This window comes from Zootoca vivipara, chromosome 13, assembly GCF_965207765.1.
Source record: "Zootoca vivipara chromosome 13, rZooViv2.hap1.1, whole genome shotgun sequence".
NCBI classification, from domain to species: Eukaryota; Metazoa; Chordata; class Lepidosauria; order Squamata; family Lacertidae; genus Zootoca; species Zootoca vivipara.
The window spans coordinates 625,257-641,306 of NC_142596.1; the positions used below are offsets into that span (position 1 = coordinate 625,257).

Genomic DNA, 16,050 nt, shown 5'->3' on the forward strand with positions numbered 1-16,050 from the left:
GATGTTGGACATCACAGCACTGCCCAACCTGCAAAGCATGATTTGGTGACCTGGGGTGTCCTGCAAGCTCAAGTAGGCTCTGCCCCTTCCTTTCCCCTGGGGCCTGTGCACTTCTTGGCTCAGTGGAACATAGAAAGAAGCTGCTTTATCCTGAGGAGATGAATAGACCATTTGTCCATTTAATATCAGGATAAAGTATTGTCTTCATGCAGACTAGCAACGGCTATCCAGGATTTCAGACTAGCGTCCTAAGCTCTAGCTGGAGATTCAGACGGTTCAAGACATAAAGACAGTTCTGGCCAGATAAAAGAAAGGACTTCTTCACGCAGAACATGGTTAAGCTATGGCACTCACTCCCACAGGAAGCAAGTTGGGTGGCTTTCAGAGAAGAGAAAACTCTCCATGCCTCCTGGCCATAATGCCTCTGCTCTGCCTCCCCTGCCAGGCAGGAACGCTTCTGAATGCCAGTTGCTGGAAACCGGGGGGGGGGGGGCTCTTACACTCAGCTTCTGCTTGCAGGTTTTCCACAGGCATCTGGTTAGCCACTGGAGACAGGATGCTGGAATCAGGTGAGCCATTGGCCTGATCCAGCAGGTGCTTCATATGTTGTGTGAATGCTGGTAATCTCTAGCTCCACTTAGTGTAGGAATGATTGTGTTCCACTAGAGCAGGCATCCCCAAACTAACATGATCCCTAGCTAACAGGACCAGTGGTCAGGGATGATGGGAATTGTCGTCCAAAACATCTGGAGGGCCGAAGTTTGGGGGTGCCTGCACTAGAGGGAGCCCGTTCCGTCGCAGCCAAAGCATACCTCCCTCCTGTGATAGAAACTGCCTGGTGTCTTCTGCATCTGAACAAACTCAGCACCATTTGCATGAGAACAAATTAGATCCCTGACTTCTTTGTTAATGAGAAATCAGCTTGGTACGTCTCTTTTGGGACTGTGTAATTAGTAAGAAATGGTGTGGGGTCATAGCTGGGAAATTCCAGGCTATAACATGTCATTTGGCCTGCTGCTTGTATTGTTTGGCAGTGTAAGAAAGAAAGTACTCATGGATGATGGACAGGTGATGATTTGTTACTAATGGCAGACAGGCAGGTGATTGGCCATAAGTGGAAACAGAGGGACCCGCCGTCACTGAGAAATTGGGTGAGTGGGTCTGGGATGTGCAGTAATCTTGAAGCTTGCAGATATTGTAAAACACAGACAGTAAAACAAGCATTGTAGACTACAAGCCCCATCATCCCCTGAGCATTGGCCATGCTGGTCAGAGCTGCTAGGAGTTATAATCTCACAGCAATCTGTAGGTTGGGGGAAAGCTGTGACTTTTCCAGAGTATTGCAGGTAACAAGTCAGTGCATCAGTTTTGTGGGGAAATGCTCCATGTTCATGATGCACAAAAAAATAGGTACAGGATAATACAGATAATTGGGATATTTATCCTACTTCCCCCCCTTCTCTATCATTTTGGAAACTTATAATTTCCAAGGATGATTATTGTTCAGTGTATTCTTGTGGAACTATGGGTTTGGTTTTTCTCTCTGCAAAAAGGAAGAACAATGTTAGCATAAACCCGAGAAACAGACTAAAGTAAACACAGAGAAACGGCTGTTTCTAGAGTAAATTGGGTCTCTGTGCAGGGAGGCAAAATGGAGCCTCCCTATCCAGAGGCATTGTACCACTGAAATACCTGTGGCTGAGTGAGCAACAGCAGGAAGGGACTTTCCCCCTCATGTCCAGTTTGGAGGCTTCCTGAACGTGGACAAGGTGGGGCTCGCATCTCATATCTGCCAGAACTCTTCTCGTCTCCTCTTGCAGCGTTCACTGCCTTGTGTCGGTTGCCCTGAGCCGTCCAAAATCCTGTTGTTCTTTCTAACCCTTTATACCGGGAACCTTTCCCCAGAACAGCTCAGCGGTAATAGATGCCCACCCTCTTTTGCTCCCATTAATACATTTTGCATAGGGAGGGGCTGAGGCACAGAGTGTGGCCCAAGGTCCAAAGGGAGCTGTTGCTCAGCCAGGCAGGGGCTGGGGCTTTATAATGCTTGGCGGAACCTGATTGGCCCTTGGGAATCAGCTGAGAGTGTCAGCTGACTGAGCCCCATATTGTACTGCAACCTAGGTGGTGCTGTTGAGCAACACTGCTCTGTCTGTAAGGCAGGCATAGGGGACCCTCCAAATTGTGTTGGACTCTAACTTCCATGAGCCTCAACCAGCATGGCCAACCGTCAGGGAAGATGGGAGCTACAATCCAACAACAATTGAAGGGGCCATGGACACGCCCACTCCCACGTCCCAGCTGCATGGTTTTGGCTCTGGGGAGCCCCTTTTTAAAACAAAAACACCCCCACCCAAAGTTTCTTGGTTTGAGACCAGCATCATGTCTGGCTCTAAGCATGCCTCATGCATGACCATTTTGCTGCCACAGTTCTCGGCACAGCTGCTTCTGTCTCATCTAGAGAGTCTGGAACCTCTGGCTGTCCAGAGAGCAAAGTGCTGATCAGACCCCAGGCTTTTATGCAAACAGTAACTTCATCCATCCTTCCTGATTCAGCTGGCGTCAGTGCCGTGAGTCAGTGGGAAGGAGGCAGACGGTGCATTAAATAAACACGAGCAGCTTCACAGGATGGAATAATCTGGGCTACTGAAAAGTGGAGAGGCTATTAACAAAGGCAGTGCCTTTGAGCCTCCGGATTCTGCTGCTCTCCAGGGACTTTCCCTAAGTGCCGTGATCTTTTGGGGGGAGGGCACTGAGTCGTGGTTTGAGCCTCTTCCTTTTGGAGTGACCAAGTGGGATATACTTCAGTCTTCTTTTTTAAAAAAAGCTAGGCGAGAGCAGACATCCCCCACTTTGGGGAGATTTTTCATTCTCATCAAACCAGTCCTGGTGTTTCTTGGTTTGCAAAGGGACAATGGAACCCAGCAATCCCGTGGGAACTGAGTGCCAGGGAAACAGAGGGAGTCAGGTGCTGAACCCTGGTTGATGGGTGTTGTGGTGAATGTGTGGGTGTGACACATATGTTCCATGCACATAGAATGTTAGAATTGGAAGTGACCCCGAGGGTCATCTAGTTCAACCTCCTGCAATGCAGGAATCACAACTCAAGAATCCCTGACAGATGGCCATCCAACCTCTGCTTAAAAACCTCCAAGGAAGGAGAGCCCTTCTGATAGTATCTCCTCTCAGCCTCCTCTTTTCCAGGCTAAACATGCCCAGCTCCTCCAACCGTTTCTCATCAGGCTTGGTTTCCAGGCCCCCGACCATCTTGATCACCCTCTGCACATATTCCAGCTTGTCAACATCCTTCCAGAATTGGGCACAGTATTCCAGGTGTGGTTTGATAAGGCAGAATAGAGTGGTACTTTTACCTCCCTTGATCTGGACACTAGATTTCTGTTGATGAAGCCTAGAATAGCAGTAGCTTTTTTGCTGCTGCTGCATCATTGTGTGGACTCATGTTTAGCTTGTGGTCTAGTAAGAGTCTTAGATCTTTGTTCTGATACACATGCTTTAAAGCATGCACACCAAACCTTTGTAATGATGCTACAAGCTTTGCATTCATCCAATGAAGCTGAATGTTGAAAGAGTCAGGACAGACAAAGGGATGTATTCCTCCACACAGCTCATAGTTAAACTGTGGAATGTGCTCCCACAGGAGGTATTGAGTGAATGAATGAATGAATGAATGAATGTGGTGGCCACTGACTTGGATGCTGCTGGCCCTGATGAGTATCCTCTCCCTCCATTGGCAAAGGCAACAAGCTTCTGAGTGCCACTTGCTGAAAGTTGCGAGCGGGGAGCATGTTGTTGTGCTCAGATTCTGCCTGTTTGCTTCCCAGAGGCATCTGGTTGGACCACTTCGGGAAACAGGATACCTGGTAAACAAGCTTCTGAGCTGATCTAACAGGGCATTTTCTTTTTACAAAATCCAAGATATTACCCATGACGTCTCTCTCAGAAGGGTCTTGGCTTGGCACCCTGGGAAGCTGTGGTTTGCCAAGGGCCCCCCATACGATGCAGCGGGTCAGTGGGTCTGGCTGTTAATCAGAAGTTTGGTGGCTCAAGCCCATCCAGAGACAGTGTGGGCAGGATTCCTGCATTGCAAGGGCTGGGATTAGATAACCCTTGGGGTCCCTTCCAACTCTATGATTCTGTGATTCTAAGGTTAATGCTGCTGGCTTTGGAGGTATTGATCAAAGCTGCCTCTTTTGAGCTTTCTCACTATCTATGCGGAGCTCTTAAGGAAAGACAATGCTGGAGCAGGAATGAGAAGTCCTCCTCACCGACCAGAAATGCTTGCAGAGAGTTCATGTCTTTTGTCATCACACCCCACCCCCCCACCCCGCCAAATCCTCCTAACTTCTTCTCAGCTTCCGCTGCTCCTTTTTCCAGAGGCATCACTTCCCTGCACACAAATTGCCTTTTAAAAACACAGGCCAATTTAGCTGAAAGCAGCAAAAGCTCTAATCTTAGGAAATTCCACAGCGGGATATCTGTAAAATTCTGTTCCCCTTGGGGAGCTGAACATGAGGGGTAATAGAAAAATCTTTTCTTTTCTTTTTTTACTGCCAAAGGGGGAATGTATGTACATGGGACTAGCAGGAGGGGTGGAAAGAATTAAGGCTTGTTAAAGCACAATATGCTGTTAATTCACATTGATTGTCAGAGGAGAGGAGGGTCCTAGGAATATTAAGGATTTCTTCAGCCTGAGCAAGCAGGAAGATACAAAACACAGCCACTCTTCCCTCCCTCCCCACCCTTATGAAGCTGGAGGTACCAGGAACTATTTTTCACATACTAAATTCATTGGGATGCAAATGTCCATTCCCACCCCCACCCTCCTGGAACCTCAATGGAATGGAAGTATTTGCATCCAAGGAAGCACACTTTAAATCAGGGGTCGGCAAGGTTCACTCCAGCGGAGATCGCTCAGTGCACAGCCGCGATTTCCGGTGTCTGTGTCTGCACAGATGCGATTTCCAGCACTGCAGAAGCAAGTTCCCACACCATGCTGTGCCGGTTTAGTGCAGCACATGGGGACTCGCCGAGCGGGCGGCTCAGTTTGGGAGCAGCTCATGGGCCGGTTAAATGGCGCCTGTGGGCCACTTGTGGCCCATGGGCCTTAGGTTGCCTACCCCTGCTTTAAAATGTTCGTCAGGCAAGAGCCTGCAGTCCACTGCGGAATAAAGGAAGGAGTCCAGCCACCAACCGGAGCAAAATAGCAAGGTTTATTGAGCAACAGGTTCAAGCCAAGACTGAACACTGAGAACAGGGCTACAAGAACTTTTAAAACTTCCCACCTCAATCCCATAATACATTTCAAAAGCGTCGTTCCTACATCATACTGTAGTTACATAGCTAAACGTCAGAAAAGGGGAGGTACATACATCTGTTGCCAACCCTCAAGTCTGCTCTCTGACTTAAGGACTTTTATAAATCCAAATGGTTCCAACTCGTACATAACAAAATCAGATCTATTGGCATTGACTTGGAACTCATGTATAATTCAAGTGAGCAATATATTTATCACAATAGTCAATCCAGATTAAGGGACATTGAAAAATGAAACATCAAATCAGCTGTAAATAAAATTTGCTCCCCCAAGTTCTATGGTTTAAATACAACAGATAACAGGGTCACTTATATTTCACAATTAATAATTCCAGTCCAACACAGGGCCCAACTGAACGTTTTCCCCTCAGCTTTTGTCAAGGGCAGATATTTAAACATCCCCAGAAATGAGAGACATTGTAGGTGTTCTTTGAATGTGCTGGACACTGTAGAACATATTCTTTTCTTCTGTCCATTGCACAATCAGCAACGCAAACGCATGCTATCCCCCTTTTTGAGTAGTCTAACATCATGGCATGGTGAAAATATTAGATTCTATCTGTCTGACATTAACACTGGAAGTAACTGCAAAGGTGGCTGAGTTTTTTGTTAATAGTATCTCAGAGTGGTGAATAGCACTATTTAGTGGGAAGAAACTCCAATGAAAACCCTCATTATTACAATTTTACATGGCTGTTTATTTGTATATATTTTAAATATGGATGTTTGATGATGGCTTATATTTGTAATGCCTAATAAAGGTTTGGTGAAGGAAGGAAGTAAGGAGGAAAATGTCTTTTGTTTTCTCATTACATCCCAACCAATGGGGACCTTGCCAGATGGTCATGCTAGCAGGATTATACAGGCAGCTTTAATTACTACAGTATCGTTTCCCATCCAAGGAGCTCAAGGGATCAAGGTCTGCAAGGTGCCTAGCATCACACCTTGTCCTTCCAATGGTGCCGCAAAGTGAGCTGGCCTCTGTAGAGTTGGAGCTGCAGTTAGTAAATAATATATTGCCAGGGGCTTGGAGGACCCTGAAAAATTATGTGCCGTTTGGTGGGATTTTATCTTATATACCGGAAAGACAGACTCACAGAACTCCCTCTCCATAGTACACTGTGAAATTTGGCTTTTCCTGAGAGTCTTAAGTTCTTTACTAACCTAATAGGAAGTCTCTCCTAGCTATACTGCGCTGTTTTTATGTACTTCCAGGGCCGGCTCTAGGTAGACCCCCGGTGGCGCAGGGCACCATGGCGCCGGTCCGCCGGTTCGACAACCGCGCTGTGCCTGCCCGCGCCGCAGCGCCTGTGGCAGCCGTGCTGTGCACGGTGCCTGCCCGCCCACCCACCGTGCTGGGAAATGGGGCGGGGGGGGGGGCGCCGGAGGGATCCGTCACTCCATGGCACCAGGGGCGTTTAAGACGGCCCTGTGTACTTCTGTCATTTTTATTCTGGTGGTTGGTGTGATTTACTTCCATAAAATAAGGGTAGAAATTTTAAAAAGGAGTAGGCTTTTTTAAAAGAAGAAAATTGCCATTATTTTAAAAGAGGCTATAACTGATTCCCACAGCAAAAGGGGTGTGCTTTGAATCCACAGAATATCCCAATTGTCACCAAAGACCCCATAGGGTCCCCTCTTCCGTTGAATTTAAGCTTGAAAGAAGCCTTTCCTTGTAACCAATAGAACAGGAGGAGAGGTGGGATGCCCACAGCACTTTCTCCCATTTTCCTCCAGGTTACCCCTGGAGCATCCTGTAAGGCCATGGACTACTATATAGACTCTAGGCTGCTGCCTACCTGGTTTCTCTCTGTTCTCTTTCCTAGGTGGACGGGCTCCTCTTCTATCACAGGGAAAGTCATTACAACCCCGGTAGCACTCCATTAGTGGGCTGGCTCCGTCCATACATGGTGCCAGACATCCTGGGCATACCTGTCCCCCTCGGCCCACTGACGGCCAAGCCAGACTACGCGGGACTCCAGCTGCAGCAGATTGTGGAGCGCAAGAGGAGCCTACAGCAGGCCGCCAAGGAGGATTCCTCCAGTGTCAGCACGGCCCCCCAGGATGGCCGCTATGAACTGGAACATTTGTCCACACCAAAAGCAGAAGGCTTTCCCTCGGCTCTGAGGGACTCTGCAAGCAAGATGGAGAATTGATAGGTAGCCCCAAGTGGCTGCTTTTCTATGTTGTTCAGGAGGAGAGCAAAAGAAACTAACATGGGAGCAGCTCTGTTTCGACAGCACTTTGGGTAGAAGGGTCTCCACTTCCATAATAATTCTAATTGCTAGCAGCAGGGTTTGTTTCAAAGAATAAAAGCTGTGGAGCAAAATGTGGAGCCACCCTGTTCCGAGGCTTCTCTTGGTGAACTCATTCCGCTCTCTGATCAGTAGCTGCTTAAAAAATTAAGTGAAATCACACTTTGCTGTCTGTCACTTGGGTAGCCATGTTGTGCCAAGGCAGCCACCCTCCTTCACCCCCATCAGCCTCACTGGCTTTTTTCTCTAGCCCTGCAGCTGACTCCAGCAGAACTAGGAAACAGCTCTCACCTTTGTCTCTAGCCTGCCGGAGATCATCAACCAGTGCAACCAAGGCAGTTTCAGTCCCATGATGAGGCCTGAATCCCGAATGGAAGGGATCCAAATGGTCCGGTTTTTCCAGGCGTGCTTGGAGTTGTTCAGCAACCACTCGCTCAATCACCTTGCCCAAGAATGGAAGATTTGAGACTGGGCGATAGTTGGCCATGTTGGCCGCATCCAAAGATGGTTTTTTAAGAAGCGGTTTAATAACCTCCTCTTTCAGTGGGTGTGGGAAGGCTCCCTCACAGAGAGAAGCATTCACCAATCCGCAAAGCCCATCGCCCAGCCCTTCCCGGCTAGCTTTTATAAGCCAGGATGGGCAAGGATCAAGGAGACAGGTGGTTGGTTTCACTCGTCCAAGCAGCCTGTCCACATCCTCGGAGGTAACAGATTGAAATTGATCCCACGCAATTTGACTAGACAGGACTCTAGCACTCCCTTGCCCCAGCCCTGCTCCCACGGTAGAGTCTACCTCTTCCCAAATCTGAGTGACTTTATCTGCAAAAAAAACTTTGCAAAATCATTGCAGGAGATCATGTGGCCCGTGCTGGGCCGAGATGGAGCAGGTGGTTCCACTAAATTGGGAGTACGAGATTCCTGACGGTTCACTCACAAGGGTCATAGGAACATGCAAGCCCACTCACCATGACAAGGGGATGAAAAGAATTATTAGATATATGAGAGATTAATGAGAAGCGGCAAAGTACTCAAAGTACTCATGGGATACAATGAAACTGGTGATGAGGAGAATTGGTATTATGGAATCCAGTAAACTGAAACAACAACAACAAGGAGAGATGGAAAAGAGGAAGAAATTAGGACATTGGAAAATCAATAATGATAAGAATAAATGAAGTTATGCACAATTACAGACAAAAAGGAAGGAATTAGAAAAGAAAGATATGGGGAAAGTGCAGAGAGATTTGAAATTCTTGAAAAGAGAATTTTTTGAACATAGTAATAAAAATTCTAAATTGCTGGCTAGAGTTGTACAGTCAAAAAACTAAAGAATTCAGTTAGCTTAATAAAGATAAAATGGGTAATGTAATGGTGTTGTTGCGGCTACTCTCGAGTAAGGACCCCCAAGTCCGTACTTGTCTTTAAAGGTTTTATTGTGCATAGTATTAACAGTGCAGAGATAGCAGAAAACATGACCTCCTAGTCACTTGCAGAATCCGGGAGTGGACATTTCCTGTTGCGTGACCAGCATAAGAGTTTGGGCACCCCAAAATGCCTCCTTCCAACCTTACTAGTGGTGCGCCTTATTTTGGGTGCCGGAAGGGGCTGCCTGCTCCCCTCCACCTCTTGGTCAAGGCGATGCAAAGGCACTCTCCAACATCAGTGAGCCTTACCACCTCCATACCGCTAACTTCTGCATTCCCCCCACCTGACCCACTGCTGCTGCTCTCACTGGGTGAAGAGCAGGTCAACAGGATGGGGGGAGGTTCCCTGTAGGAAGGTCCCCTGACATCCACCCCCCCTCATGACCCCTCCCCTCCTGAGATGGGTTGCTCAAGTGGTGAAGGTGGAAACCCCTCAAACAATGTGTCTTCAGGATCCATGGAGGCGAACACTTTCTGCCAGTCTGTTTCTTCCTGCGGGCTGCTGTGGAAACCTCTGAAAGAGTCTTCCTCTTCCTCCGTGTCCGCGAACACCGCTTCCCATCCCCACATTGTGGTGTCCCCTAGACGTCCCAGTCCTCCTCGCTACCCTCTTCCCATATGAACTCCTCTTCATCTTCCATGGGTGCAAATATCTCCCCCACCCACATTCTAGGTGGTTTGGGTCTGTTGGGGAACAGGGCGTGAAATTCCTCAACTAGATATTCCTCCACGCTTTCAGCCGGCATCCAGGCATTGTCCGACGCTGGAGCCCCCTCCCATGCTACCAGGTATTCCAACCCCTCGGTACCCCACCTGGAGTTCAGAATCTCTGTCACTTCATTGCCTAGCTCCTCCTCCACTATTGATGGTTGGGGATGCGCTCCTATTCCCCCCCCCCTCCCGGAATATGTCCCTCTCTGTAAGGGGACAATAACGACCTGTGAAACCTCGGGTGTATTCTCACGGGAGTCAGGCAGCTCCAATCTAAACGCTACTGGGTTGATCTGCTGGAAAACATGAGTCGCTGGTGTGCCGCCTCCATTTCCTCCGCCTACTCCTCTGCCACGGGCACCTCCCCCTTGTCCCCCCTCCCCCCTGTAAAGGCTCGTGGGTCTCGCCCGTAATTGGCCTTAAAGGGTGTGATCCCCATTGAGACGCGCACCGCATTGTTGTAAGCGAACTGAGCTAACGGTAATCAATCTACCCAGTCATTTTGTCTCTGATTAACCTAACACATCAAGTATTGTTGCAATATGGCGTTGCCCCTCTCCAATTGCCCGTTGGTTTGAGGATGCCTAGCAGTGGAAAGGCTGACGTCCACGTGTAACAGGCTCATGAGCTTGTGCCAAAAACGGGAAGTAAATTGTCTTCTGTGGTCTGAAATTACCCATGCAGCCTAAAAATGTGTTCAACAAACAATTTGGCTGTTTCCTCCGCCGACACTGCACGTACACATGCTATAAAGTGGCACATTTTGGTCAAAAGGTCCACTATCACCAGAACTGCTGTTTTACCTCTCGATGGTGGCAGGTCTGTGAAGAAATCTATGGACACGACCTCCCAAGGTCTGCTGGGCGTGGGCAAGGGTTCCAATAGCCCTGCAGGTGCCACCCTCTCCCTCTTAGCGCACTGACATGTGTCACACCCTCTCACATATTCCTTATGTCTTCCCGTACCCTAGGCCACCAGAATTTTCTTGTGACCAGCTGTGTGGTTTTTTCCCTCTCGAAATAACCCACTGTGCGGTTAAATCACAGAATCATAGACTTGGAAGAGACCACAAGGGCCATCCAGTCCAACCCCCTGCCAAGCAGGAAACACCATCAAAGCATTCCTGACACATGGCCGTCAAGCCTCCGCTTAAAAACCTCCAAAGAAGGAGACTCCACCACACTCCTTGGTAGCAAATTCCACTGCCGAACAGCTCTTATTGTCAGGAAGTTCTTCCTAATGTTTAGGTGGAATCTTCTTTCTTGTAGTTTGAATCCATTGCTCCATGTCTGCTTCTCTGGAGCAGCAGAAAACAACCTTTCACCCCCTTCTATATGACATCCTTTTATATATTTGAACATGGCTATATATTATATATTTGAACATGGCATCCTTTTATTTGAACATGACAGGTAATATTCACTATCTGATGAAAGATAAGTTGAGAGTATTTCAGGAGTTTTACCAAGAGTTATATTCAGCAGGTAACAATTCTATGCAGAAGATGAAAGAATATATCGAGAGACACTGGAAGATAAAGCTACAAAGTAGAGATAGAGAAGTAATGGAACAACCAATTTCAGAACAATAAATAGAGGAAGCTACGTATAGGGAAACTGAAAGTGGGGAAAGCCCCAGGAGCAGATAGATTGGAAAAGGAATGTGATAAGGTATTTAAAAATATATTGGTTCCTAAATTTAAAATATTATAAAATTCAGTAATGGGGGTAAGAGGATCCATCCATCATGGGAACAATCAATAATTATCTTAACTCCAAAACCAGGAAAAGAGTTCAAGGACTCAGGATTGTAGAGGCTGATTTCCCTAATAAATCAATATGCTAAAATACTGACCGCAATAATGGCAAAAGGATGAATAATTTCATGTATAAATATATAAATAAAAACCAATGAGGCTTTGTAGCAGGAAAGCAGATGTCTAGATTAATAGGAAGTGTGTTGAATAAAATACATATAATAAGAAGAAACAAATTGAAAGCTGGTATAGTAGCACTGGATATCTTTAAGGCTTTTGACTGAGTAGATTGGCTGGTGTTAAAAATGAATATAGAAAGTTTAGGATTTGGATAACTATTTAATGCATTAATAAATAAATTATACTTGAGGAACAAGGCATATATCTTAGTGAACGATGCTATAACATAACAAATAACACTAGCCCAAGGTACAAGACAAGGATGCCCCCTTCCTCCAATTTTATTTGTATTGGTCATTGAAACTCTGGCCAATGGAAGATGGAAATATAAAAGGAATAAGCAATAAAGAAAAAGAGAAAAGAAGCTTATTTGCAGATGGCACCTTGCTAACAATTGAAAATCCATTGGAAAATATGCAGGTAATTGAAGCACATTTGAATTTTTTTGTGAACTAACAGGATTGTTAATTAATTGGTCCAAATCAGTCAACATATGTGGAGAGAAGACAGAGCTGTCCATGCAGCAAAAAGGAAACTACTGGATGTGAAGCGTACATGTAAGAGTCAATGTGTCTGTGATAAGCAAGCACTAAATGCATGCTTTTGTATGTAGACTAAAGTGCATAGCTGCCAAGTTATCCCTTTTTTTCAGGGATTTTCCATTATGCTGAATAGGCTTCCTCGCGAGAAAAGGGAAAACTTGGCAGCTATGCTAAAGTGGGTGGGATCAGAATCATTGCAGAATCTGCCATGCAGGATCCAGCTTCCTCAGGACCTCAACATCCAGTGTCCTTAAAAAATAAAAAAATTATAACCTTTGAACGCAAAGATATATTAGCAAATGTATGGTCAGTTGGTCTGTTAATACTCCAGGTGGGGTCTGTGAGGCAGAATATAGTGGGACTATGACTTCCCTTGATCTGGACACTACACTTCTGTTGATTCAGCCTAGAATTGCATTAGCTTTTTTTGCTGCTGCATCACACTGTTAGTTTACGTTAAGCTGGTGACCTACTAAGACCCCCCAGATCCTTTTCTTCAGCCAGACACTCCTCCTGCGCTGCTGGGATGGGTGACTTCAGCACATTATCGGGTTAGTGGCTGTGGTCGGACCCCATAATTCTATGTGATGCTGCAAGGGATGCATGTTGCACATTTGGTGAATTGTTCAAGCTCTGCATTTGCAACCCTGGTAGTTGAAGCCAGGCAGCATCACATCGTAGCAAGGCTTCCTTCTAGGCAACAGGCTGCAGGCCGAATGGGAAATGGTGTGCCAGGTTCTGTGTTTGCTGCCTTCAGCTTAGAGGTTTCATAAGAACAGAAGAGCCTTCTAGATCAACACAGCAGTCCATCTAGCACAGCATCCTGTTCTCACAGTGACTAAGCAGATGCCTGTGGGAAACCAGCCAGCAGGATTCCAGCACAAGAGCTTCTCGCCTCCCCCATGATTTCCAGCAACTGGCATTGCTGCCCCAACGGTAGAAGCAGAACATAGTCATTGTGGCTACGAGCCATCGATAGCCCTCTCCTCCTCCATAAATTTGTCTAATCCTATTAGTAGATCTACCAGATCGCCTTAGCCAATAGACGCCCTCTGGACCACTTCAATCTGTGGAACTGACCCACAGATTGAAGTGGTCCAGAGGGCGTCTATTGGCTAAGGCGATCTGGTTGTTGTTTAGTCGTGTCCGACTCTTCGTGACCCCATGGACCATAGCACGCCAGGCACTCCTGTCTTCGACCCACATTACAGGTACCACATAATACCCCTTCCACATTTGTAAGCAATTCATCTTTCAGTGTGGCAGCACCCACACTTGGGAACTCCCTGCCTATTGACATCAGGTGAGCATCTTCACTGCATTTTTTCCAGCACCTGCTAAAAACATATTTGTTTAGGTAGCCCTACCTAGACATGTAGAATGTCAATGTTTTTGGCTTTCCCTTTGTTTTACAGTCAAAAATCACTTGAAATAAATAATGTGAGCATCACATGAATAGCATATGCGGGACCAGATCCTGAGCTCCCACTGCACCACGGGCCATTTTAACACATGGGTGGTAGCACCAAATAGCCATGTGACATCAGATGCCCAAAGGGGACAGTTTTCAGACAGGGCTTAAGCTGTGTCTGCAGAGAAAGACCATTTGCATTCAAGCAGGTGCTTGAAATCATTCTAACTATGCCTTGAAGGCTCCCTGTATCTGGCATCAAACATGGCAAAAGAGGGTGGCATTTGTCCAAAACAGCCTGGCGAGCAAGCTGGGGGGGGCAGTGTTGTATAGTGGTTTGAGTATTGGACTAGGACCTGGGAGAGACCAGGATTCAATTCCTCACTCCGCCATGAACCTCACTGGGTGATCTTTGGCCAGTCACTGCCTCTGAGCCTAAACTATCTCACATGGTTGCTAAGGGGGTTAAATGAGGAAGGAGAGAACCATATACTCCTTGGAGGAAAAGCTGGTATGTGTTATAAAATGAATTAAAAGAACACCTCTCAGGCCTGGCACACCTAATTAGCCATGAGGGCTGAAGGTTCCCCACCTCTGTAGTACAGGAGACAGAAGCTGCCATAGACCATAGATGTATGGAGGAACGTGACTCATGGAAGTAGAAGGCCCAGGGATCGCTCTGAGTGTTTAGAACTACAAAATCGATTTGAAGTGCTCTCCCTTAACATGGAAGACAAAGAACAGACTCCATTTGAATATCTCTCCCTCATCACAGTTGATCAGAAATATGAAGACGAGCAGCAAAGTCAGTCCTCCGGGAATATGCAGGTGACCTTGGAAGGGACAGCACATGGAAGAATCCCGACCAAGCCTATGAGGAGGCGTGTAGTGGTGATAGGGGATTCCCTACTGAGGGGTACAGAAGCAGTGATCTGTGGGCCTGACAAGATGTCTTGAGAGGTGTGCTGTCTCCCTGGGGCCAAGATCAAAGATGTAACAGAACGGCTGCAAGGAATCAAAAACCCACTGACAAATACCCCTTCCTTTTGGTCCATGTGGGAACCAATGACACTGCAAGCCATAGCCTTCAGAAGATCAAAAGTGATTATGAGGCTCTCAGCAGGAAGTTGAAGCAATTAAATGCACAAATTGTCATCTCATCTGTCCTCCCAGTTGAACGTGGCCCAGGGAGAGAGGGAAAATAGGGGAAGTGAGCAACTGGCTTCGCAAATGATTTTTAGATCACGGTCTGCAGATTCTTGAAGATGGACTTCTGGCAAGTGATGGGCTGCACCTCACAAGGGTTGGGAGTAATGTTTTTGCCATGAAACTCAAAAACCTCACCAGGAGGGCTTAAAACTGACTTATGTGGAGGAGGGAAAATAAAAAAATTCCTTCAGTAGCACCTTAAGGACCAACTAAGTTTTTATTTTGGTATGAGCTTTCGTGTGCATGCACACTTCTTCAGATACAGTGAAATAGAAGGAGGAGGAGGGAGACAGTGGTCCTGAAGGTAGGAGTCTACCAAGTGCTGAAGATGATCATCCAAATGTCAAGGACCAAATGGAGCAAAAAGCATGCAGACTCAGTGGTGGGAGGAAAAACTCCTTAAATATGAGACATTGGGGAATGGTCTTCAATGTCTGTATACTAATGCACAGAGCATGGGAAATAAACAAGATGAGCTCTTGGTACAGCAAACTAAATACGACATAATGGGCATCACTGAAACCTGGTGGGATGAGTCTCATGATTGGAATGTAGTAATAGAGGGATACAATCTATTTCAGAGAAATAGACCAAACAGGAAAGGAGGAGGAGTAGTGTTATAGTCAGGGATGTGTATACCCCTTCATGGATCAATGCCTTGTCGTGGCGAAGGGGCTTGAATAACTCAGAGAAGCTATGAGCTATGCCATGCAGGGCCACCCAAGATGGACAGGTCATAGTGGAGAGTTTTGACTAAACATGATCCACCTGGAGAAGGAACTGGCAAGCCAACTGTCTTGGATTTGTAGCTGGGTCTAGTTACAAAGGGGCCACCCAGAGATACCTTCCCAATGCCAGAGCATTATCATGGGCGCTGGGAAGTTTAGATCAGGACCTCACAGGAAAGCTTATCTAAAGAGGCAAGGCCAGTGTAGCCTCCACACCGTGAAGGTGTCTCTTGCAGCACATTGACTCAAAAGCAAGTTTCCATTGGTTTTGGGATTTTCTCCTTTGTGCATGGAGTTGCCACCTTAGTTTTCAGAAGTTGACAGGGTAGGTTCCTGCCTGGGTATTCGTTTATTGATGCGCAATAAGATGCATAAATAATATTTCTTGTCTGTCTGTCTGCTGCGGATACCTTTTAGGGCTCTCTCCGTCCTCCACGCTCCCTTGGGAACCCTCCGTCCCGCCTTGCTGTTGCCGCTGCTGCTGTTTGTGAATGAGATTC

At 46.7% G+C, this 16,050-nt stretch overlaps 1 protein-coding gene across 2 annotated transcripts in view; it reads left to right on the forward strand.

The window, feature by feature from the left end:
* SNUPN (snurportin 1) overlaps positions 1–7,669 on the forward strand; it is a 53,730-nt gene extending 46,061 nt beyond the window's left edge. For both annotated transcript variants that reach the window (XM_035138167.3, XM_088657372.1), the window contains one exon: positions 7,161–7,669. In XM_035138167.3, coding sequence (XP_034994058.3) covers positions 7,161–7,490 — 330 coding nt within the window. In that variant the 3' untranslated portion in view covers positions 7,491–7,669. The remainder of the gene's footprint in view (positions 1–7,160) is intronic.
* The last annotated feature ends 8,381 nt before the right edge of the window (positions 7,670–16,050 follow it).